This window comes from Cinclus cinclus, chromosome 19, assembly GCF_963662255.1.
Source record: "Cinclus cinclus chromosome 19, bCinCin1.1, whole genome shotgun sequence".
NCBI lineage: Eukaryota > Metazoa > Chordata > Aves > Passeriformes > Cinclidae > Cinclus > Cinclus cinclus.
Genome location: NC_085064.1, coordinates 3813870 through 3839741, shown reverse-complemented (window position 1 = coordinate 3839741; position 25872 = coordinate 3813870). Strand labels below are relative to the sequence as shown.

At 49.7% G+C, this 25872-nt stretch overlaps 1 protein-coding gene across 2 annotated transcripts in view; it reads right to left on the bottom strand.

Moving 5' to 3' along the window:
* Positions 1–25872, bottom strand: part of VAV2 (vav guanine nucleotide exchange factor 2) — a 120190-nt gene that overhangs the window by 4000 nt on the left and 90318 nt on the right. Inside the window, exons 5-26 of one of the 2 annotated variants that reach the window (XM_062505385.1) lie at positions 19885–19987; positions 18422–18436; positions 17645–17743; positions 16145–16213; positions 15484–15584; positions 12143–12242; positions 10803–10898; positions 10168–10236; positions 7953–8039; positions 6959–7044; positions 6600–6732; positions 5926–5940; positions 5414–5523; positions 4507–4608; positions 4324–4412; positions 3556–3572; positions 3194–3215; positions 1926–2053; positions 1652–1726; positions 1027–1079; positions 241–357; positions 38–125 (exon numbers count right to left, since the gene is read on the bottom strand). In XM_062505385.1, coding sequence (XP_062361369.1) covers positions 38–125; positions 241–357; positions 1027–1079; positions 1652–1726; positions 1926–2053; positions 3194–3215; positions 3556–3572; positions 4324–4412; positions 4507–4608; positions 5414–5523; positions 5926–5940; positions 6600–6732; positions 6959–7044; positions 7953–8039; positions 10168–10236; positions 10803–10898; positions 12143–12242; positions 15484–15584; positions 16145–16213; positions 17645–17743; positions 18422–18436; positions 19885–19987 — 1774 coding nt within the window. The remainder of the gene's footprint in view (positions 1–37; positions 126–240; positions 358–1026; positions 1080–1651; positions 1727–1925; positions 2054–3193; positions 3216–3555; positions 3573–4323; positions 4413–4506; positions 4609–5413; positions 5524–5925; positions 5941–6599; positions 6733–6958; positions 7045–7952; positions 8040–10167; positions 10237–10802; positions 10899–12142; positions 12243–15483; positions 15585–16144; positions 16214–17644; positions 17744–18421; positions 18437–19884; positions 19988–25872) is intronic. The other variant, XM_062505386.1, reaches the window with a different exon arrangement.

Genomic DNA, 25872 nt, shown 5'->3' with positions numbered 1-25872 from the left:
TTGCAGAAGTGCTACAAGGGGGGGAACAAAAACCCACCAGCAAACTTTCGAACTTCTTGGCTTCCGTGATGTGAATCCAGTTGTCCTTCTCCACCACCTTGATGTGCTTCACCTCCTCGTTGAACCTGCCAACGACAGCAAAGGCACTCAAAAAAACACAGCCACCTGCTCCAGCCCTGGCTCGTCCTCTGTGAGTGAGAAATATTGAATTGTTAAGTTCCTAGATGGGGAATTACTCACTTGATACTGATGGCAAAGCGCTCGGCCTCAGCCGGTCGCTCCCGGATCAGGTAGGTGCCACTGACGTGAGACTTGAGCAGGTTGTCTGTCTGATGCCTCTCCATGTTCCCTGCAAACCTGAGCCCAGAGGTTAATTAGTTCATTTAATTCATTAAAAGGAACTCACACCTTTAAACAGGCATGTTTTGGATAGAAAAGAGACATCTCTTTTAAAGGCACGAAGGTTGGAAGGCAGGTGGAGAAACATCCGAAATATCCTGATCAGGAAGGAAAGTGCCCTGAGATACAGGAGAAGCTGCTGAGCCACTGAAGCACGCAGACAGTGGGGTCTTCCCTATGAAGTACCTGACACCTGGAAAAATCCACTAATTGGGAATCAGTCTCCAGGTTAATGAGGCCTCAGCAAGAGCTGGAGAGCGGGGATAATTTATATCCATGAATTCATAAACCTGGCTGGAGTTGGAGAGAAGCAGCAGCAGGCAAGCCAAGCACAGCCTCTCCTGCCAAGGCAGGAGTTGCCTCCTTCCTCCCATAATCATTTTCCTAAGCACAGAAAATGGGAAATGAAACATCTCTCTTTTTCCCCTCTGACCCTCTCCATCAGTGAAGAAATCCCCACAGCTGCTGCCAGGGCTTTCAGCACCCAACCACCATTGTGGCAGCTGCTCCATGACCACAGAGAAAGCAGGATGCAGAGCACTGCTGGTCTGCATTTGCTCACTGGAGTGGAATTCTGAGCAAGTAACAACCAAAACACAAGGCGGGTTTATGTTGCTGCCCACTCACCACGGGTACGCCGTGTAGTCGATCTCCCGCGAGGGTGGTCGGCTGTTGGGGGGCTGCAAATGGAAAATTGCTCATTAGTGAAGAGCCAGCAGCTCCTCAGGCTGTGGATCACATGTGGGATGCTCCTCTCGTCGGGATGCTTCCCTCTGCCAAGCCATCCCTGGATTCTGGGCTCTGGCAGTGGAGGGCAGTGTTGTAGCTGAGCATCTCCCTCTCAGCTCCCAGCTGGGATGAGCAGGCTGTGTTTGTTCATTTACCTGAGTGGTTTTTAATTGGCAAGCAGCTGACAACATTACAGCAAGCAGCTAAAAGCAATTAAAACAAACCAAATGCAGTTTTCCTGCACTGGGCCTGATCTCCAGTACTCTGATCCTGTGTCAGCCCTGCAGAGAGGGAACAGAGCTGGATCTGATGATGCCAACCCCAGCCTGGGAAACAGGGCTGGGACTGCCCTGCCCTGACACCTGCAATCATGGGATGAGGGATGCACCTCCCCTGTGAGCCAGAGGCATCACTGAAGGTCCAGAGAAGGACTGAGCTCTCGAGGAGAAGGCTGAGAAGAGTGATAGGGACAACTTCAGCACTTGCACCCACCTGGCACTCCCAGCTCCTCTCTGGCACTTACCCTGGCATCCACGGGGCAGGGTTTCACTGAGGAGCTGGGGAAATAACCCGACTTCTTCGTTTGCAGCAGCCTCCCCTGCAAAGCCAAGCTGGGCGTCAGACTGGGGCGTGCCCTGGGAGCACTGGTGGCACTGTGCAGGGGTGGGGACAGGCCCCAAACTGCCTCCCAACCTCCAGCACACCCCTACACCAGAAAAGCCCACAAATAAAAGGGATAACGCAGAAGTCACTGGTTTAGAAGTTTCCAGGAGATTGCCAAGAGGAATCACTCTCACCTCCCACCACGGAGAGTCCGGGTCCCCCCTGAGCAGCTCAATCACATCCCCAATTTGAAAGGTCAGCACTGGCTTCCCAGGAGGGGTTGGGGTTCCATGGTAATTCTGAACCGCCACCATTTTAGGACCTGGAAGAGAAGCAGAACAGTTTCACAACCTTGTCCCTGCTGAAAAAAAACCCAAACAAAACCACCCCTCCTGAAGCCTGTTCCTCCTTATCCCCTGACACGGCACAGCAGGCAGGGTTTAGGGGCAGGAAACATGAAAGCAGAAAGGAATGGTGTCCACAGTGAATGTTCTTGGCTCCTGCAGTTACATGCATGATTGAGTTCCCCGAGCAAAAAATAAACCCAGGAAGAACCCAGCCAAGCTGGAGCTCCAGCTCCCAGCCCTGCACTTGGGTTTGAGCCTCACCCAGGCACAGGAGCTCTGGCCAGCACCAAGCCCTGCCAGGCTCAGCAGTGACACCACAATTGCAAAAGGGACCAGTGAACACTCAGCTGTCACTGAACAGCAGCTGGACCTGGGACTCCAACACCCCTGAAGCTCCCAGTCAAAGTCCACTTGTCTCGCCAACAACTGCACATTAAATAAACTTCCCTCAATGCACCAAACCCACAGTGTTTATCCTCAAAATGCCTCCCCACCTCTGCCTCTCCCCTCCCAGCAAGAGCACTCTGTGCTTGTTTTGTTGGTGTTTTTTGTTATTTTTTTTAACCACAAATTTGATTCAGGTTTCTTTTTGCCAGGCTTGGCTTTCCTTCCATCAGAAATAGCACAAAAACAAATTGTTCTTCTCCTTTGAGCCAGAGCAGGGGCAGGGCAGGCCCAGAGCTCTGTCCAGGCAAGTTTTAAACACAGGAAGATAAAAGTTATTGCAGTAACCTTTGTGACTGACAGCCCATCAGAGGCCCTGAGCACACTGGACGTGCCAGCAGGGAGATGCTCCCCATCAGCAACAAATCTCCCTGCCAGAACACTCCTGGTCTGCCCTGATGGTTGGTTTGGCACAAGGATGTTGTGCCAGGCTCTCCTTGGTCACTGGTGGGATGGGCAGAAGCTTTGCCCAAAGAAATGATGTGACAGCAGGGACAGGAGAGACCCCAGGGCCCCATCGCTGGCCACGAGGGTGCACAGGACCCCTCTGCAGCTACTAAAGCTCTTTCCTGGTTTGGGGAGGAGCCTCCCCCCCTCCCACACACTCAGTGTTGGAGATTCCTGCAGCCACAACCTCTCCCTGCCCTCCTGTCACACAGCAATGCCCTTACCAGGTCCTGCACCCAGTGAATCCTGCAAAGAAAGAGGAAAAAGGCTCAGTGAGGACACATCAGCCTCAGTTCTCCCTATGAGCACCCACCTGATGCCACTGGGATGAGGAAACCTCTCCCCAAATCTCCCTGGTACCCCCCCAGCCCATGGTGCTCACCCCGTCTGGGTGGTGGCACCTCCTGAGGGCTCTGCTGCTGCTTAAACTGGACCAGTTTTAGGCTGGAGAGGAGGCCACTGGTCCCCAGCCCTGTCCCACAAGCTGCTGGGAACCCTCTGAGGCCAGTGCTGGTTCTTCCCATGAGCTGCCCACACCCAGACTGGACAAGGACACAGGGGATGAGGAAAAGGCCAAACCACGTACCTGGTCTGCTGAAGAACCTGCAAGAGCAATGGTGGGATAAGGGGTTAATTCAACAGGCAACAAACCCCATTTTCTCTTTCTCTTGATGCTCAACAAACCAGCAGCAGGGTGTGAAGTTGATGCAGGAAGCCCAAAGCAGAGGTGGGGTCACTTGAATCACTTCTCTGCTCCAGGAGGGCAAGATCTGGGCAGGGACTGCAGCCAGACAGGGGCATTTCCTCCCTGCCACAAAGTTCTGCAATTTTGTTTCTTCCTCCCTCCACTCCTCACCCAAAACCTCTCCAAAGCCACCCTGTGACACCTCCTGAACTGAGCATCACCAGGGTTAAGCACAGGTGAGTCCCAGCTCTGCCCAGTTCACACCAAGGACACAAATTTTTGCTGTACTTTGGGACATTTGGGGGTCCAGAGAGGAGCTCTCTCCTCATCAGAAACCTTCTCCCTGCTGCAGACCATCCTGATTTCACTGTTAAATGATGAGGAACTGATCATCTCTCTTAAATGCCCACCCACAAGAGCTGGAGCATCCCACCCCACTGCACAGAGCTGCCATGATTCTCTGCCATCAGTGGCATGCAGCTCTTTGTTTTGGAGAATTTGGGCTGCTTTGTTTGTATTTTAAACCACCAGTCAATGTGAATTACAGCCCTGGCAGGTGGCTGGGAGCACACTTGTATTTTTTAATGCATTAACAAACATCAGTGCTTCATAGAGTGAGTTTCTAAGATCATTCACGTGCAGCAACGAGCTGCTCATGAAATAACTCACCCATCTTGCAGGGAGGAATAATCTCCAAGCACTCCTTGTGGGCACCTGCTCCACATTTGGGACAAAGATAGCCCTGGTAGAAGGTTCCTCTGTGCCAAAAAAAATCAGAAAAGCCTAATCCAGCCTCAGCTTAGAGATTTTTCTTTCCATGTTATAATGCAGAACAGCTCAGTTGTTGCTCACCTCAGGAACATCCTGCAGGCTTTGCAGTTGGTTGTCTTCTCAAATGTGTACATCTGGAAGTTGTGGTGATTTGCATTAGCTTTCTCTGGCTTTATGTTGGACCTGAAGGAAAGGACCTGGGGGTTATCAGCCTGTCCCTATGTCCCCATGGGGCCGTTGGCATTTCAGTCCAAGCCTGGACACCACATGAAATGCAGTGTGAAAGGAGATCAGGGCTCAGCTGTGGAGAGAGGATTTTGCCCATTTCCTTCTCCTGGGCCAAGAGTCATGGATTTGGCCTGAGTCAGTCATCAGCCCAAGCCCTGCTCTGCTCAGGACCCGATCCTGCAGCACCACCCTCCCTCCTCACCTCCCTTCTGCTCCAGCCTGGTGCTTCCCCATGGGCCAGCACCAGGGTGAGGTATCCTTCCAGAGACTCACTGAAAGGTTTGGATTGGAAGGGACATTTCAGATCATCCCATCCCATCCCATCCCATCCCATCCCATCCCATCCCATCCCATCCCATCCCATCCCATCCCATCCCATCAGCAGGGACACCTTCCACTATCCCAGGCTGCTCCAAGTCCTGTCCAGCCTGGCCTTGGACATTTCCAGGCATGCAGGGGCAGCCACAGCTGCTCTGGGCACCCTGTACCAGGGCCTGCCCACCCTGACAGGGAACAATTCCTTCCCAATATCCCATCTCAGTTTCAGAGATAAAATCCAGCTGCAGAGACGGGATGATGGGGATGCTCAGAGAATGGTTCCAAGCTCCCTTTGCACAGGGACACATCCAGCAAACCCTCAGGAGCTTCCCCATCACAGGTTTTGCTATCAGAGCTGCTCTGCAGTGACCTGATGGCCCAAGACACTTTTCCCCTCTGCCTGGCAAGTGCACCCGGGGCTAGAGCAGCCACTCATGCTCACATGGCCATTTCAAACTGCTCCATCCACTTCCTTTTCATCTCCTCTGTCTTGCAGAAGAACTGGAAGCCCTGTTTCCCCTGGAGGTGGATCAGGTAGAAGCCGTACGACCACTGCAAGAGAAAAGAGAGCTGATCTCACAGAACACACCTCACTCCCACTCCCACCCCTCAGCCACTGCTCTGAGTGCCTGTCCCTGCCCCTTCTGCTGAACCACGGCCAGGGAACAGCAGGGGAGGAGGAAGGAGAGCTCCCTGTTTCTCCAACACACCCCAGTTAATGATGCCTGAAGCGCCTCGGCGCTGTGCACTTGGACCAAACAGCATTTCATGGTGGCAGATGAGAGAACCCAGATTCTTCTGCTCCACTGGATCCTCCCCAGCCATTCAGTCTGTGGCTGACAGCAAGTGACAGCCCAGGAGGAGCATCTGACCTGCCCAGTGCACAGATGCTCAGCCTGTCTCCCCACCACACTGCACACAAACACACCACAGCCACGGGGGTGCTCTGCTTACCATTTTTCCGTGGGACTAGAAAGCATGGGAGAGCAAAGTGGAAATAGATTTCATTAAAACACAAAGCCAGCAGCATTCCCTTGGCAGCCAAGTGGCAAAATTGGCTGCTCTTACCCCAGTGTCCCTTATCCCATCTGCACCACAGCTCTTCCCGTGGCATGGTAGTGGGTTAAGCTAAAGGGGCTCTGCTAAAGCAAGAGCTGGGAGGTTTTTCCTCCATGGCTGCAGAGTGAGCAGCAAACCACAGGCAAATGATGTTCCTTCAGTGCTTCGAGTGCCAATTTTGGCAGCCTGGTGTGCAAAAATGCCTTTCCAGGCTCCTCCACCCCGCAGCTTGTGGGAAAAAGAACATCCTGCACCTTCCCTCCCTCCCTCCCTGCCCTCCTCTCCTGCCTATCTGATGTTTGCTCCCTGACACGGGGCCAGAAAGCAGAGAGCAGCTTCCTCCCTCCTAACTCCAACCATCCCAGCCTCCTCAGGGCTGTTCTGCCAGGACACAGGTCAAGGATCCAGCCCAGCCCCACATTAATAAACATTTCCCCATGTTATTTAAGGCTGCCCTGAAAGTTGAGCATTTATTTTCCAGCTTTTTCCTATTTTAAAAGGCTAATGGGAACATACTACCCTGAAACAACTCCAAAATGCTCTCCAGAGCTAATCCTTGGTCCACCTACCTTCTTAATGTCCTTGTTATTCATGGGGTCATCAGTCATCTTGTGGAAGAGCAGCTCAATAATTTCCTTCAGCTCATAATTGTATCCTTTCCTCTTGCAGACAATCACCACTTTATCAAATAAAAATAAATACCTGCCCAAAGCAAGCAAATAAACAAGCAAACACGCCATTAAAAATTTCAAAGGGAAGGGTTTGGGAAGCTCTGAGGAGCTCCACAGCCAGCAGTGTTCAATGCTCGTGCCCTGCCGTGATTTCACATTGATGCTGGGTTATGTCAGTGAAATTCCAGGCATCAATTAAATAAATGAGCTCAAGGGAAATCGTTCTGTGAGTCTGGGGACATTCTGCTGCCACTCACCTGTCCTGCTTGGTGTGGTTCACTATGGAGCGCACCTTGAGCTCCCCGTCGATCTTCGGCCTCCCAAACTCCTCCAGCTTCACTTGCTGCAGGAAGCAAAGCAGGGCTCAGCTCCACAGCCAGGCCTGGAAGGATGCTCTGGGCAGGTGGAAACCCAAGGCTGTGTGCATTGCATCCCCCCAGCCCTGCCTGAGGCTGCCAAAGCTCACCTCACCAAGGGGAGGGAGGATGCTCCAAGGGGAGCCTGGGCATGAACTCCAGGAAATCCCTGCAGCTCCAGCACTGGCACCCCAGGGCATAGCTCAGCAGTCAAAAGCATTTTTGAAAACCCCTCCCCACCACCAATAAGCTCTTTTTTATCAGAGGTTTCCACAATAATTAAGGATTTTTATCACTGTTAAAAAACCCCATCAATTAAAAGTTCATCGTTTCCAAATGAAGTCAAGGTTTAAAGGCCCCAAACCCAGCAGCCCAAACCCAGCAATGGGGCTGATGCCCAGCAACTGGGCTGAGTGTTTGACACCTCTGGAGTTTGGAGTATGAATTCTCCTTAAAATACCTGGTTGAAATTTTTGGGGATTTGATGCCTTTTTACATGAGCCCTTCTCCTCCCCTTTCAGTTACCCTCTATCCTCTTAAAAGTTAAAAAAATAAAAAACAAAAAACAAAAAAACAAACAAAAAAAACACCCCTCTTTTTTAAATAGAAGCCTCAACGCCTCATACCATTTTGGGGAATTTCTGGGTCCTCCCTACCCTAATAATGTGAGAAAAAGCTGAAGAAACATTTTTAGGGTAACACCAACAAAACAAGCCACCCTCCATCCCAGACAAAGCAGTTTGTGATGGAGTATCTACCTCTGGACCATCAGCAAAACATGAGAGTCTGAACACCTGGGGATCTCTCAGCACATCAGAGTAAGTAGTAATTCCCCAAAAACCCCAATATGTTCATAATCGAATTAAACTGGGTTCAAGAGGATTTTCCAGCTTACCAAGTTTTCTATAGAGCTCTGAAATTCACTTATTTTCTTCAAAGTCTCTTTGTCCCTCTTGACTTCATTGATGTACATGGCCAAGTCCTTAAAAAAAAGGGTGAGCAGTGATTTTTACTTTACCAGTGCCTTGCCCAGGAGAACAAACACAAGCCTGGCTCCCTGAATCCCTCAGGAATCTGAGCAGGACTCCACTGCAGCCTGGGACAGGTGAGGCTGTTGGTGCTCCCAGTGCTGAGGTGCTGCAATGTTTTCCATTTTCCAGAAGATGGCAATGCACGAACCCATGGCAATGCACGAAAATCCAGCACAGCAATCCCAAACCCCAAATTTTTATCCATCAGAGAGAAGGATCCATCCCTTCCACTGGAACAACTTCTCTCACCTTTCAGAGCAGATTTGCTGTGCCTGTTTGCTTCTTATCTGCTCCCTCCTTGACCTCAACAACAGCTCTGGTCAACTTGGATTAAATCTGAACAGGGGATTTTTTAAGACATGCCCCCCGGGTCAGACCTCACTCAGCTCCCCAACACAAGAAGGGTTAATCACAGGCCATGATCACAGATCTATGTGGCAATACTTGTAACATCACCAAGCCAGGGATGGCAGGGATGGTGATGAGAAATGACACAACCAAAAGCCTTCTGAAGCAGGGACACACAGTCCCAGGGAAACACAATCCCAGGGAAACACAATCCCAGGATCAACCAGGACTTGAAACAACAACGTGCAGATGTTGGCTGTGGCATTTCACTGGGAGCTGCCTTTGCCCCACCACCACTGGGAACTCAGTTCTGCACTCTCTGGCAGAGTGTTGGTACCTGCACCAAAAAAAACCCAGCACAAATGATTTTTTTTGGTGCAAATCCCGCCCTTGCCTTGCAAAACCAACAATTCAAACAAAATCAAAGGGAGCTGAATCCCTTTGGGAATGTTACTCCATCCACTCCCCCTGCACAGCAATGTCTGCTGCCTGCCAGCACAGCAGACAGAAAGGCTGGACTTGTGATGAAAGACAGCACTTGGAAGTTAAGCCTTGGTTTACAGATCAATTAAAACCATAGTGAATGGCTCCCAAAGCCCCCTGAGCCCAGCGTGGTCAGAACTGCTCCCACACTCTCCTGGTGATGGGGAGGAGAAGAAAGAAACCTCCCTGATGGTTATCAACATCTTCCTGCAACAAATGCTGAGCCTGCAGCAGAGCCAGAGCAAATACACATTTATTTTCCAGCAGTGGTGCTGGGTGATGAGGCCATGAGCAGGGTTTAAGTGCTGTCACCAGGTCCAGCGTTCATCTGAGGCCACAGCAGAGGGCTGGGAATGCAACGTCCTTCAAACAACCTCAACTCTACAGAGAGCCACACAGCAGCCCTGCATCCCTGGGCTGGCAGGGATAATGGCTGGAAAGGTCACCCAACTTATGTAAGTGCCAGGAAATGCAGCCACGGTGGAAAGCAAAGTGACCGTGAGCACAGGGATGAATCCTGAGCTGCCCTCCAGGGGAAAAACCTGGAGTTAATGAGCATCCTCCAGTCAGCTTCTGCTGACAATGGATGTGGTGTGAATGTGTGTGTGGGGAGACATATCGCAGTCAGAAAACATTTCCATGTTTCTACAACTGAATTTTTTGCTGCTGGTGGTTTTCCTGACATTCTGGGGGCTCCAGCTAAAAGCTGGAAAAAAACCCAAACAACTTCAAGCAAAGCAAACTGTTGATGCCAAAAGTCATCAACTGTTGAAAACACATCTTCCCTTTAACAAAATAAAATTTAAACAGTGTGGATTAAAGGATTCCCACCCAGCACCTGGCTAACAGCACACAGGGAACACTCCATACACGCAGGCTCCCATCACTGCCATACTCCCTGACTTGCTGATACCTCTGGAGCTCTTCCAAATCCCTCCCAGCAAAAATAAAAGCTGGATCTGGCACAGGCTCTGCACACAAAACAGCAATCAGGGAAAAGTCCTAACTTGTCAACAAACCCCAGTCCCCCCACTGCCTCCGAGGGGACAGGGGATCTGCTGTGAGGCCACCACACCAAATGGCAGTCAGCACACACAGGTATGGCCAAAAGGAGCACACCTTGCCTTCCCTCCAGCTGTTCCTGGATGGCTTTTCCATCCAAATTTTTTTTCACAGAGCAGAGGGATCCTGAGCTCTGCTGCACCCCAAACCCAGCACAGCCCCCTCCCCACTCTCACCCTCCTGTACCTGCATTGCCTCCAGGGCCTCCTTCAGCTGCTGCTTCTCTGGCCGGTCTGAGGAATGGCTGAGCAGCTCCTGAGAAAGTAGAAATGAATAACAAGAATTTGGATGTGCTAAGAAAGATGCCCAGACCCCACTTGCACTGGACAGGGTCTGCTTGAATGTGGTCAGGGTGGTGACAGGGTGGCTGCAGGCATCCCAAGGGTGACAGCAGGGATGGCAGGGAGGTGGCAGGGATGCCCAGGTGACAGAAGAGATGCCCAGGGAGGTGGCAGGGATGCAGGGATGCCCGGGCAGGCAGCTGTGCCTGCAGGACAGGGAACACACCAAGGGCTGGTGCTTGAGAGTTCTGTTACATAGAGTTGACGGGAGGAATTTCACACATAATCAGATTATATGCAAGCTTATTTTATATTCATTAAGCACCTCTCATGGCTAGCAAGTGTAGAATTACACTGGGTCACCGTACTTTAGGAGACAGCACAAATGTTATGTTCTGTTAAGTAGTTCTAGTAATTATTTTATTTGAAGAGGAATAAAAATCCCAACCCTTGCTCTGCATTTGACAATGATTCACCCTCCACTGACAGAGGTGAAAGATGTTACAGCAGAGAGAGAAATACCAGTGCTGTAAAACTTACTTTTAACAGGAGATGGTACTTCAAAACTCTTTGCATTGGAACCACCAGCAGATCTTGCAACTTGAATTTCCCATCCTGGACCTTTAGCGTGCATTCCTAGGAAGGTGGTCAATAAATCAGCAGTGAGAAAACAACAGCTTCCCACCTAAAAGAAGTCTCTAAAGTCTTGAGAATGTTTCTTTGGCTTCTGTAAACTCAGTTCTGATGCCCACAGCCTTGTGGTCCTTGCAGCCACCCAGCCAGGGCTGGGCTCCCACCACAGAGGTTTTCAAGGAATTAATCCCAGGGGCTGGACCCTAAATTACAGCCACTGCCATGCAAGTGAGCTGCTCCAGCCTAATGAGATGCTGCTCACTAGGGCAGTGCACGAATGCTCTCAGACCTGGGGAAATGTCAAATTTTCCTCAGTCACCTCTCCTTGCTGGGCCAAGCTGATGCAGCTGATTTGTGAGGGGCTGGCACTGAGCATGTAGCCTGTGGCTCTGGAGTCACCGATGAGCATTAAGTCATTAAGATGAGCTAATTGTGGTGGCAGGAAGTTTTGCCACCTCGCCCAGACCCATTTCAGGGATGTGACTCTGCTGGCTGAGCCCCCCTGTGTGACCTGGCAGAGCTGCCACAAGGGAGGGAGAGACAGGAAAAGCACTTGGATGCTCCAGCCTTGATGTGAGACTCAGAGAGCACATTTTAAACAATTCCTAAATGCAGTTTTATCCCTGAATTTGGCTTACACAGGGAATCAAAGCACATTTGTGGAGGGTGAGGTAACGTGTACAGACAGCCCAGCAAATTGCGATTAGCATCAAGAGCAAAGCAGGAATTAGAGCTGGGTAAAACAGCAGCTCAAACAATGCATCCCTTCTGGGGCTCCTTTGATTCTTTAATATCTGAATCAGCCCCTATTCACACTAAAGAGGTCAGGGCATGAATTCTGGTGTTTGCCTGGGGATTTGGGTTTGCTTCTCACAGTCCCCAGTGCCGCTGGTGGCTTTGGAAAACCACGTGGGTCCTGGTTTGGGGATGCTCAGAGCCTGCACAGCTCAAACAACTTGTCCCAGCCAGTCCCACTCAGATAAAGGCCCTGATTTGTTCTAACTTGGATAAACGTGGGGAGGAAGGAGATAGCACAGGTCCAGTGAGGAGATAAAGGAAAAACGAGGGATCAGGACAGGATAACCCCCAGCTTTGCTCCCTCTGTGGCAGCACGGACACACTCTTCACTCCCTTCTTCTCTTCTGGTAAATCCAACATTCCCCAGGGATCATTCTCAGCTCCATCAAGTTCTTCCCCAAGCTGTGACAAGGGGATGGGGGGCAGCACTCAGCCCCCTGCCCGCTCACCTCCACCTTCTGCCGGACTTCCTCCCGGTTGGCAAGGAGGTGGTTCAGGGTGTTCTGGGCATATTCCATGTGGCTGCAGTACTTGCCATAAATCAGCAGCCTGGAGAGGGGAAAGTCACAGATTAGACTGGCAATGCTGGCAGTTATAAGCCATTATAAAAGATATATAAATGTGTATACAGCAAAAGGACGAGGCAAACAGCTATTCCCCCATTTAACTACTTAGCAAAGTATAAACACTCTTTTATTGTGTGGCTTTTTTGACATTTAGATCTTCAACATTTGAACATTTAGAAGTTTCCAGAGCCCGTGGAGGTGATTCAGCTCATGAGGAGCAGAAAGGGCTGGGTGGCCAGAGCAGAGAAGTCTGTTTTTGGAGGGTTAGATGAGATAGTGGGATAAAATTCTTCCTTGTGAGGGTTGTGAGGAACTGTCAAAAGTTTTTCAGAGAATTTGTGGCTGACCCTGGAAGTATCTAAGGCCAGGTTGGATGGGGCTTGGAACAACTTGGGATGGTGGAAGGTGTCCCTACCCATGGCAGGGGGTGGGGATGGGATGAATTTTAAGGTCCCTTCCAACCCAAACCATTCCATGATTCTAGGATGATTCAGTGTCACATTTTTGAATCACTCCTTCTTGAAAGAGCCACAGGGACCTAGAGATCAAGAGCCTGGGTAATTGGGAAAAGAATGTTGTCACAGCCTTTGGAAACACAGTGAAGCTCTGTATGGACACCCTGGGCTATAAATTAAAACACTGACAAAAGAGAGCAGTTTTGTCAGTGGATTCCCCCTTTTCCCTCACTTCCCTCATTAATCCTGCCTGACAGGTTTGGGTTTTCTCCCCCTTCCTGGCTGTTAACTGTTCTGCTGCTAAGACACATCTTCCATCACAAACTGCAACTCATCCATTATTTGGGGGCCTCATCTCTCGATGGAGATGACCTGGGAACCACTGACCCAGCATTGCTCCATAAACATGGGACATTCACACCCTTCAGGGAAGTGAGTAAAGAGATTTATGGAGCCACAGCCACAGCCAGTAGAGATCATTCTTCTACCTTTCCGCCCTGACAACTTCTGCACAGGCACAACGATATCTACCTTGCCAGCAAAGGGAGAGCTTCAAAGAGGCTTCAGGAGCATAAATTCAAACCTCTGGCTTCCAGAGAAAGAGATTTACAAACTATTTCCTTTAAAAAGGCCCCTGCAAAGCCAAGGAGCAATGCATCATTTTGCCAGAATGTCTCCAAGGATGTGGAGGAAAGCAGGAGTTATTTGTCATGGATAGATTTGATGGAGGAAGGTCTCATACTCAGGGACTAAGTGGGGACTCTGGAGGTCCATGTTTCTTTCTTGATGGGGCAACACTGCCTCCCCAGCGAGTTCACTTTCTCCTCCTCCTGCACTGAAATCCCCTTGCTGTAAAATGTGCTATTCCTAACTTTCCTGATGCACGAAAGGACTCTGCCTATTTACATCAGGTTGCTCCAAACTCTTCATCCACAACCATCTGGTTTTAGGGACTTCTCCAAGGCAAAACCCCCCTTGAGCAGCAGTTTCCCACAGCACTGATGTCCCCAAAATCCCCATGGACTGAAGAGAGCTTCAGATCCACCATCACCATCTCATCACCATCATCCACCAATCCACTTCAGATCCACCATCACCATCTCATCACCATCATCCACCAATCCACTTCAGATCCACCATCACCATCTCACAGATGGTTTGGCTCCTTCCCTCACATCTTTCCAAGCTTTTCCAAGACTTTCAGGTCCTTCAGGAAGTTGTTTGCAAGCTCCCTTAAGAAGGGGGGCACCATCTGTATGGAACTCACCAGCTCCAAGCATTCCGCCACCTCCCACCAGCACATTAAGAGAAGAAAACATTGATTTAATGGCTCAGAACCAAGCCTCATGCTCCTGCACAGGCATGGCATCTCCCTGGGCAGCAGTGTCACCTCCACAACTTCTCCCATGTCCCCTCCCTGCTCCCTGTGTCCACAGCTCTGCCCCAGGGATGGCACTGGCATGCACGGAGCTGAGCCATGAATTAGGAGATCAAAATCACCTAAGTGAGTTTTATGAGTATTTTGAAATTATTTGCATTCTTCTTTGGAATATTTTTAAAATTTAATCCAGAAAAAAATGCCCTTTATAACAAGAGGCCCCATGAATGATGGAAGATGTGACCTCACGGTGTGTTATTAATGCAGATGGTATTTCTGGAGTTATTGACTTCTGAATGGCATTTCTGTGTCTAGACACTGGTTTAATCACAGTGAAATAACAGCCTGGCACCATTCCACGGTGAATCACCCTTTGATTAGAATTAAGGATATTAAAGGCTTTTATCAACCTTATCTCTGCGTGCTGGGGGTGCTCCTGCTTGCAGCTGCCAAAACTCAGGATTGATTCTGCTTGTGAAAGAAACTTTTACATTTATTCATTGTGCAAAAGGAGCACGGTGAGCTCTGTGCCAAATATGAGATTCTTTGAGAGTGAGGAACCCCTTTGATCTAAGCAGAGTCTCCCCTGCACAGGAGTCACCCCACCACATCCCAGCCCCGTGCTGCTTGCAGGAGAGCAACAAAACCCCTGAAGGCCAGAGAGGTTTTGCTCCATTCCAGCTCACCACAAGCCAGGTGTTCCCATCTTTATCCCCTCAGATGTGTCCCCACAAACACATTGGATATTCAGTTTTCTGCAGGATGCTGAGCTTAAGAAAAATCCAGGTGCAAAGGATCCAAGGGAGCCACACGACTGAGCCTGGGTGGTCACAGGGGAGATGTCCCATCCTCTGCCCTGGATGGCCTGACAGGTGTGGCTGGGTTTGGCTGCTTAATGTCAGCACTCAGTGATGTTTCAAAATGCCTGAGAGCATCTTGCTGTGCAGGATGCGCACCTGGGCTGCTGGGACAGGCATTTCTGGGATCACAGAATTATTAAGGTGGAAGAAGACCTCTGAGTCCAACCACTAACCCGGCATTGCCACTAAATCGTGTCCCTAAGAACCACAGCAACACAATTTTGGGACGCTTTCAGGGATTGTGACCCCACCACTTCCCTGGACAGCCTGTTCCAGTGCTTGACAACCCTTCCAGTGAAGAGATTTTCACTAATATCCATTCTAAACCTCCCCTGGTGGCACTTGAAGCTATTTCCTCTTATTCTTTTGTTACCTGGGAGAAAAGACAGATCCCCACGTGGCTCCAACCTCCTTTCAGGCAGTAGTAGAGAGTGAGAAGGCAGAGAGTAACAAGAACTCTGTTTAAATCTCCAAAAATATCAACCCAAATCTATTAAAACTGGAGCTGCCTGAAGCTCGGAATTCCTTTACCTCTCTTTGAATTCCAGGAACACTTTTGCCAGGCTGCTTCCTCCAGACATCATCGAGACATCAATGGCTCTCAGGAAACTGAAGTGCACTTTAATTAGGTCCTAAAACCAAGCAACAGTCATTACTTTAAACACATTCGAAGCAGGTGGGCAAACAGAGCCTAAAGAAATGAGCATTCACTCCTTCATCAGGCAGGGCTTTCCCCTCTTTTGTGTTTGCAAAGAAAGTTGTTCTACAGGGGTATAATTCCATCTGAGGTTACACAGCCCCAGCATGGGGAGGGAGGAGGAGATGGGATGGAAGGAGTGCAGGACATGACAGGTTTTGACCTGGAACCTGTGCAAACCAGAGTAGAAATAAATCCCTTCATCACCCTGTGCACAAATCACCTAAATCAGCTAAAATCCAGAGCCCCAGGCCTGAAACATCCACCAGAGAGTGTTGTTTTCTTACCTAGAGTTCATATATTCCCCACCTCTAAAATGGAGTGTTAAAGAATGTCTCCTAAACCAGTTTAAGCTCCACAGCACACGAAAGGCTGAAGCTCTCCAAGTGAATGCACAAATCTAACAGGAAATCAGAAAACCTCCTCCTAAGCAGGGAGAGGGCTGAGCTGCCGTGAAAAGAACAAAGATTAAAGGCACAATGCCCACGATGTTACCTCCAAGTTGATAAAAATAGCTTCCATGTCTTGAGGAGTCAGTACCAGCCTCAGGGGGTTCATATAATTCTGCAAGAGGGAAATGGAAAAGGGATTGAGGCACTGAGAGAACGAGGCTGTGCAAGGGATTTGTAATTTCTGCTTCACCAGTTGAGTTTACCTGGGCAGGTTTCAATGAGTTTAAGCACCTGCAAAGGCAGAGGATGACCAGGGATAGAAGTGGGAGGCAGGAGCTGCTGTGAGTTTATCATCCCCGAGCTCCCACAGCACTGCCAGGGGTGGGAAGGGGCAAGACCCTCACCCAGGGGTGCCCACAGCCCCCTCCCCTGCTAAAGCTGTGGCAGGGGGGTGAAATGCACTCAGCTGCAGTCCTTGGCTCCACTGAAGCATCTTCCCAGCTCTTTATCTCCCTGGAATTTTGCCCTTGAGAAGGCAGAGATGATGTGATTACATGGGCAATGCCTTTCTGAACAAATACATATTAATAGGAACATCTGCGTGACTTGGGACTCCAAAAAACCTCAAATACAACACAGCCAGGAGGGGAACTTCCACATCAGGACCTGCAAAGCCTTTGCAAGCTTTAATTGATATGAAAGCAATAATTTAACTCTTCCTTTCCCCCGAACCAGAGGGCTGTGGCTGTTTCCAAGGAACAGGGATTCCTCGGAAACATAAATGACAAATATATTGGGACATTTTCCTGGAAAATGGGAAACATTCTTCCGTTTTTCCAGTCTTGTTCACAGCTACTTGGGGGAACTTTCAGCAGACAGAGGGAAAGAATGGTAAAAGGGAAGGAAACAAAAGCATCAGGGTGATTAGAAATGGCAGCTTGATTTTCATTATTGCTCTTCCTTCCTGCTGCTTTCCTTGGAGCAGGAACCATCTCCAGGCTCCATCCACAACTCCGCTGCCTCACTGAGGTGCTCACTTTTATTTGTTTTTAAAAGAAAGGTGCCACAATAATTCATCAAAACCAATTAAAACCCCACAAATTTAGGCAGCAGCATGTTCCTTTTAATCCAATTAGCTTCAATGGCAAGTCAGCACAGCTTCAGCACTCGGAATAAAGGAATTATTCCGTGGCAATCAGAGTGATAAGAGATATCTGCAAACAGGGCTTTTATCAGCAAACCCGAGCTGGCTGAGTGAGGAGTGGGAGATTCTCACCCCAGGATAGGGAGGAAACATCAGGAGAGTTTTCAAACTAATCTGCAGCAATAAGAAAATAAAATAAAATAAAATAAAATAAAATAAAATAAAATAAAATAAAATAAAATAAAATAAAATAAATAAAAATGCTGGTTTGGGCTCCTGCAGGCTGCACATTGGTGCTTGTCAGCCTGGGTTTTGTGGATTCCCCTCCTCTCCCATTTTCCTCCATCCTGCCTCCTCACATCTGCCAGCTCCTGGAGAAAGAACCAACCCAGTACAATTCCTGTGGGATCCAGGGTTGCTGGGGAAGGGATGCTGTGGAAAAGAGGGCTCAGTTCTCACCTTTTCTATATCTTCAAGTGTTTTGTAGTATTTGGCCTCAGTTTCTTGGATTTCTAGCAGACAGCAATTCCTTTTGTCATCTTCTGTCATTCCCATTTTCTAGGGAAAGGAAAAATAAGGCATGGTCAGATGGTCCTAAGGGTGCTCCAGCAACCTGCTGGGGCTCCAGTTCAGTATCCAGTCACAGCAACCAAGCACAAGTTTGGAAAGTCAGGAGAGAACCACTACTGGTTTATGCTAAAGGGAGCTACTTTCATCCAAAAAAATATAAAGGAGGAACCCTGGCTGGGTTATTAAATATGTCTCAACATGAAAAACATTGCATTTTCTGTGTTTATTACAGCCACACCACCAAAGACTATCAGCTAAAGAAGAATAATAAAGAGATAAAGGCTGATTTTTTTCCCTTTTAATTTTTTTTTTTTTTTGGTCATTGCTTACGATGAAACTCACAACAGATACTAAGTGGGTCACAAATAATACGTTAGACTTAATCCCTGGCCAGGGTTGCCAATTCTCATGATTTTAGGTCAAATCTGATAAAATGTGCTTTTCCCAAAGCCCCAACTCTTGCAGTTACTTCTGCTCTGTAAAGTTGGAACCAAGTGCTGGGAGCTGCTGCACTTGGCAGGGCAGAATCTGAATTTGGGAGGGAGTTGAGTGATGGGGTTTTATGGATCATGCACAGGAACAGAACCCCTCTGTCCACCCCCTCAGAACTCACAGCTGGGACCTTTCAGCTGGATGAAACCCCAGATTTTAATCAGTTCATCTTACCTGCATGTATCTAATCTGAAGCATAGAGAAATACAAGAAGCCATTAGCATCACACACTTGCTGTTGCAACAAATGTTACCCAAAATGCTCAATTTTTGGGTAGATATATTCAAAATGGATTCTTTTGCTCAGGGAAGGGAAAGGGAGTCACAGCTCTCAACTCCAACAATGCCCAGCAGAAAAAAATAATGTGGAGGGGGCAGTGAAAAATTGCCAATTCCATTGACCTTAACCCTATATTACCTGGCTGCTGGAGCTTTCCCCTATTTTTTCCCATTTATGCAAGAAATTCCTATCAAAACCTTCCCAGGGCAGCTTTTGGGCCAAGTGGCTTTTGCAACTGGTGGCAAAATCCACAGATGGGCAACGAGCTGTCTTGACTTCAGACCCTAGCACTTTAGGCAGGATCAGTGGGAATATTTTGGGTTCAACTCGTTGATCCAGAGGGGTTTTGATGTGCAGGGAGCTCCTCCAGCTCCTCCAGCTGCAGACAAGGTACAAAGGGATGGAATGAGGGATTAGTTATCTTTGTCCCACTGGTATGGAAGCTGGGAGAGGGGAGGGATCAGAGCACAGTTATCCATGGATGCAGCCCTGGTGTCTGGCTCAGCCAGGATTGAATTGATCACTGAACTTGTCCATTGATCCTGCTTTGTTCCAGGGAGGTGTCCTGTGTGAACTAGGGGACAGCAATTAGAGTCTGAACAAAGCCTGAGGGTGGCAGATGTTGGAAGGGAGGGAGAAAATTTGCAAGGTCACACTCGGGAGAAGGTCCCTGCACCAGTGCTGGGGACACAGGTAGGGAGGTGGCTGTGGGCACTTTTGGGGAGGTGCAAGGGCCACCAACACCTCCTTGGCTTATCCATGGAGTGTGATATTTGCTCCAGAGCCTTTGGAGATACCCACAGGACCCTCCATGCTGCTGTCCATGCCTCACACTCAGGCTTCTCCACCAGCAAAAGCTTTTCAGGGGTGACAAACGGGAACGGCTGCTTGTCCCTAATGCCACACGGGTCCCTGCTGCTCCAGAAAGCTCCACTGAAAACATCTTCCTGCTCTGAGCCATCCAGGCAGGAGCAGCAGGCACAGATCCCTCACACACAGATCTGTCACCCCGATCTAAAAATACCAAAATTCCGGTGGCACCTCTGGCTGACGGAGCAGGCGGAGCCTCCCTGGAAAGGCTGGAGTGATACAGCCTCAGCAGCAAAGTCCTATTTTTAGCTTATCTTTTAGGGCTTATTAGGTCTCCCTTCCTCCTCCCCAGACTCCTGCAGATGACAGGCTGGGCTGGGAAACTCCTGGGAGAACCCCTCTGGGTCGGTGCCATCCCAGCCGCTCTCGGCTTTGAGCAGTCCCATTCCCTGCAGCATCACCTGCCAGTGGCTCTGAGTTATTTCCTTCCTGGATCCTCCCCCTCCCACCGAGGTGTAGCTGTGAAAGGGCAGCTGAGTTGTTGTTACCATGGGCTGCTGAACTTCCACTCTGATGATATCCTCGTAGATATCATCACCCTCATCCTCGCAGGGCACGCAGTCGTAGATGTCCTCCCCCAGATCGTGCTCGCTGCAACGAGAAGGAGAAGGAGTCAGGGATAACAACGAGGGAATGCTCACTGAGGAGATTCACAATAAGAAAATCCTGTGAGAATCTCTGTTTTTCCCGGATCAGTGCCTGCTGCACATTTCTCTCCGCTCTCTGGAGGCTGGAAGAGGCGGAACGCCGCTCGACACGAGCGGGGATCACAGCCAAGAACTGCTCCGTGCCCGGTGCCAGCCGTGCCCTCCGTGCCCACACCACCACGGGCTGCCAGCTCTGCCCCTGCAGAGCTTTTGCTGGGCACTAATGGACCCAGCTGAGATGGATCTGCCAGCCAAGTGCCCAGCGGGACCATCTGAGCCACCAGAGCCACCAGCTCCAGCTCCACCTGCTCCACAGGTGCCCACAACCTCCCCTTCAGGACCAGGAGCAGCTCTTGCATCAGTGACTTTACAGCATGCTCAGAGAATTCACTTTAAGGGCTGGATTTTGGTCTGCTTAAGGCTCTGTGTTGGCTCTTGATCTGATTTTGCTTTTCCACACAGAAAGGTTTCCTTTGTGCCAGCAACCCATCCCCTTCCCCCAGCCAGGGCTGCAAACTGCTGTAGGAGCCCAGATCCGCTCCAAGCAAGAGCAGATATTAAACACTCATCCAATATCTCTGAGCTGCAGGAGAAGCATCCCAGTCCTGATGAACCAACACCCCCTGGGCTGTGCAGGACCCACAGCAAAGCCTGGACCCAGCCCTGGGAATTCCATCGAGGTTTGAATGTTCTGCATCCAGTTATCTGTGTGATGCACCAATTCCCACAGAGCCCAATCCCTGCCCTGATGGGCAACTGGGTGATTTTTAATCCAGCATTTCCCAGAGGAGTACTGGGCTCTCCCAACCACCATAAGGAAATCTCATCAGACACTCAGCTCGGTGGGCAGAGGCCAATGAAAACATTTACAGCAGAGAGAAATTAAGCAGCAAAACGTCACATTTTGAGGACCAGCCCCATCACTTTGGAGCTGCCCCTGCACTCCCAGGCTTCAAAGGCACCCCAGAGCTGTAGTGCCCAGGTTGTGCTAAAGGTGATGGTGTTCAGTAATTAATTATCATCTGAGCCTTCACACCTCTCCCAGGGGCTCCTCAGCCTTGGAATACTTTTGAAAATTCAGCCCATATTAAATACCAATTAACAATAATAATTCCAGTGCTTAGATCTACAGGTGCTGGCTGCTAATGGCTCCCACTGAAGTCAATCCCACAGGATCAGGACAGTGTGAAATGTTGGAATATCAAACAGCGCTCGCATATTTTACGAGCTGCGTCTTTCAACAGGGGTATTAATTACACACAAATAAATTTAGGTGTAAAGCTGTGCTCCAAGTGTGACACTCAACATCTCTGTACCATATATCAGGGAGCAGCAGAGCACATCTGCCTGCAAAACCGGGCTTTACGTCTCTGCTTAAATACAGCCCTTTCTATTTATACAAACAGATTTATTTAATAAAAGTTTGGGGATTTTAAATAAATACACTGGCATGATGTATCCATCCCATTCTTCCCGGGTGATGCATTGCAGCTGCTGCAATAATGCCCACTAATAGCTGGTGATCCATCTTCCCCCTCCCAGGCGTCGCCGTCGTTATTATCTGCACCAATATTTATATTCTCAGCTCTGCTCCTCATCCAGAGCCAGTCACTCCCAGCTCCTGATGAATCCCCCTGCCCACACCTCTCGGCTTGCTGGCTGGCTCTGCAGACATCACTTCCCTGGCTCGAGGGTTTTTGGGAATGTGTGGTTGGGTTAATGCCATGAGCAGGAGCCCAGCTGGGTGTGACACTACCAGGAGAGGGCTGGGGTGATGCTGCTGCTGGAGCAGAGCCTGCTTGGAGTGAGGGATGAACATCCCCATCCCTGGAGAGCTTTGGGATACGTGCAGAGGAGAAGATGGTGTCCTGAGGTGTCCCTGAGCATCACCTGGAACTTCTCTCCCACCCAGCAGCTGCCACATCCAAGCCTCAGAGCCTGTCCCCAGCCTGGTGCTGCTGTTTCCAGCCTGGAAAAACTCTCCTTTTCTCCCTTTCCAAGAAGCCAGGAACTCTGGAGCGTGGTGGGCACACACTGGGAGAAACCCAGGTGGCAGCATGTGATGCTGAAGGGGCCTTCACAGAATCATCAGGGTTGGGAGAGAACATCTGCTTCAACCTGAAGCCAGCACCACCACAATCACCCCTAAGCCATGTGCCCAAGTGCCAGATGGGTTTTGCTCAGTCATGGGCTGAGACTGGAGAAGGATGGATGCCCCAAGGCCTGGCCCCACTCGGACCAGCAGCAAAGAAATGCCTCCCAAGGGACATCCCAGAAGTGCCAACAGCCCTTGGACACAAATACTGCACCCAGCACGTGGGGCCACATCTGACAGCACCTCACAGCTCCCATTCCTCCTACCAAGGGGCTGAGCCCTGCTGCTCCATCCCTTCCTTTGCTCCACAGCAGAACAAGCCCCTCTCTACTCCAATTTCTGGTTTGGGGGAAAAAAAAAGGAGTAATTCCCACATCCTGGGGACACCCAGCAAGACACCTCCACTCCAGAGCTCTGGGGAGATGCACCAGAGTTCCTCAAACTCGACAGCCGTGGCAGTATTACAACATCACCATCGTCCAGCAGTCTGTTATTTATTAAAACATTCTCAGTGCATCTCTGAGAAACACCAGGGGCTGCCAGTTTTTATGGAGAGCAGCAAACCACGAGGATCAGCCTCTCCTGGAGCAGCCCAGGAGCAGCCAAACTCCCGTGGTGCTGCACAGATGTTGACATCTTTGCTTTGCACATACTGATCCTCACCTGTCCCCACACGGTTGAAAATTCACACACTTCCTGTCCTTAAAGCAGGGATTGGGATGATTTTAGCCAGTGGAAACCTCAGGACGCAGTGAATTCAGGCAATAAATTCAGCATCCCAAGCGTGTCACGGGCAGACAGAGCAACTTGAGCAAGGAAAGCCAGATCACGTCGTTGCTCACAAAGAAAAGCAATTTACTCCTTCAATAAAAGCAGCAGTCTGCGAGTTACCCGTGGGTATCAGAGCCTATGATCTACTGTCTGGATTAGGAGATTCATTGACAGCTCTGGGGTTAGGAAAGGGATTTCAGCTGCCCTTCAGAGTGAATGCCAGCATTTGCAATTACTGTTATTAGGATGGATGTAACCAGCTTTGAGCTGGCAGCATCTTGCCGAGCCAGAAAAGCTGATAATGAATAAAGCTTTTCATATCTAAGGCAATTTCAGGCAAAAACAATGCTTTTGGCTGAGCCTTGCCTCACTGACAATGCCTGCTCTGCACTAACACCCACCCAGCCATGCCAAGGAGCAGCTCCCAGAACAGAGGGACTGGTACCAGGATGCTGCCTTTGAGGGAGGGAAAGGGAAGGAGCAAGTCCATAGAATCACAGAATTATTGGGGCTGGAAGGGATGGAAGGGACCATGTCCATGATGCCCTGGTAAATGACACAGAGCATGAAGGAACCCTGCACATCATCTTTGCAATGGCACTGGGGGAAAGTGGGGAAGCTCTGATGGATTTCAGGGCCTCTCCACCCATAAAAGCTACTGTGGGAAGTTGATGAGTTTGTACCAGCCTCAAGAATTCAAGGACAAACCCACCACACCAAAACTCCATCCAAACCACGCCGAGGAAAGAGCCAGAACCACCAGGAACAGCAAAAGAAAGAGCAGGAGGGGACAGAAGGAGCTAAAATAAGACAACCAAGAGACAACCCCAAATTTCCAGTCCCGTGACCAGGGTTAAGAGCCAGAAAATCTCAGAGCCACCACAGGCCCAGGCTGGGAGTGCATTTGCAGGGTCTCTGAGGCAGCTGCCCAGCAGCTGGGAGGCTCCAGTCCATCCCAGTAACCCCCACTTTCTCATTCTCACACTGCACCCGCAGCTATAAATACACAGTTCCTCCAACCAACCCCCTCATCCTGCCAGAGAGGACAAGCAGAACCCTAAATCTGCAGCACATTTGGCAGGCTGAGGTTTCAGGGTGAGGGAGTGCAGGATGTGCAGCCACTGGACTCAAGATCTTGGAGGGTTTTAATTACTCAGGTTGGATTTGGATGGAGACACTCATCTGGAAATAGCAGGAGAAGCCTTTTCCCATCTTATCTGCTTGGATCTTACATTCCTCATCCCAAGTGGAATGTTCTGATCCCAAGAAAAATCCTCACACAGTTACAGGGACCAATATGATCCCAGAAATGGCATGAGCAGGATGTGCAAAAATCAATACGAGTGACACAGAAGGACAGACACATTTACGAGTGCTCTGGCCCAAGAACCACAGAACCATTTATTTGAGGGGCTGCTGTGTCTGATTTGTCCAACACAGCAAAAATAATGAGAAAAGTGGCAGCTAACTTATCATTTCACATTGGCTCCTGCACTCCTGACTGTTCTTACTGCAGTTGAGAAATTCTGCTGACCACAGCACTATTTTGGAAGATGTGAGGGGGGCAATGCTGGTGACAGCAGTGAGAGAAGCAGGAGAAACTTCAGCAAGAAGCTGAGAAGAAGCATCACTTGAGAAATTGTGGCCCAGCAGATCCCCCCTTCTCCAGAATGGAAAGTTTGGGAATACACAGTTATCCCAATAAATTAGTTAGGGATAAAATCCCAGTGAGCCGCAGCTCTAAACAAGAGCAGGGGACATCAACAGTGACCTGTGGGACAAAGCTCTCCAGAGGCAGGGTTTGGTGGGGACCTGCTTTGCCTAAAACATTTATTTGGTTCTTTATGCAACACTACAACTCCTCAAAACATATCATCTTCAGAAGAGAAAATAAAGGTTAAAATTATGGAAATTAAATGTCTCACACCAAACCATTCGCAGAACTCCTGCCTGACCCTGAATTCTTTGAACAGCCAACAAATAACCCAAAATCTGCTCTGTGTAATCTACCTAATTGTGCCACTGCAGAGGGACAGTGCCATGAAATTGAGAAGGTTCATCATGAAATAGGCTCTGGGGCTGTAAAAAGGGACAGGATTAATTGCTCTCATAAATTTAATGAGACAGAGTAACTGGAGAGAGCTCAAGTGGCAGCAGAGAAAATTTAGGTGAAATGTTAAGTATAACTCTGAGGTGCCAGGATGGTTTGGAGCAGCTGAAAGAGCCATAAAGGGGGATGGAAAAGCAGTTGGCAGGGCAGTAAGGTGGATAATTACCTCCTGACATCAGCTCCCAGCAGCCACAGCCATGTGGGAAGCAGCAGCTCCCATCCCTAGGGATCTGCAGGAGCATCCTCGGGACAAGGGTCACTGCTACACCCCTGATATGGGGTCACAGGCTCCAGAGGATGAACCCACACGCTGCTGCTGCTGCAAAACCCAGCTCATTTCATGGATAAACTCCCCCCAAAACGGCTGCTCCGGGGTCTGGCACGGGGCAGGCTGGAATAAATCAGGCAGCAGAGGCCAATTGTCCTTTCCCTGCTCCTCCCAGCATCGATCAGGCACCACTTGCAATGCGAGCAGCCCTTGCCATCTGCCTGGGCTGGCTTCAAGCTGCCATCTGGCCCAGGGCACAGCAAACCGAGGGGCCAGAGGGCTGAACACAGGGAATTTGAGAACTTCCCAGCTCCCCTGATAGCCTTTTAGCTTCCCTTCCCCTTTCCATCACCAATTGTTGGGCGGTTTTTGGTTTTTTTTAAACTAAATAGCTGTTTCCAGGCAATTATGTGCCTTGATCTGCTGGCTGGGGATCTGTCTGGAGCTGGGATTAATCCATGCAACACCCCAAAGGTGAAAGCACAGTGGGGTCATCAAGGTTGAAACATCCTTTAAGCACACCAGTACCCCGTGGCTGCTCTACGATTGCACACACAGCTTGTTCCTGCATCCCCTGGCCAGCCC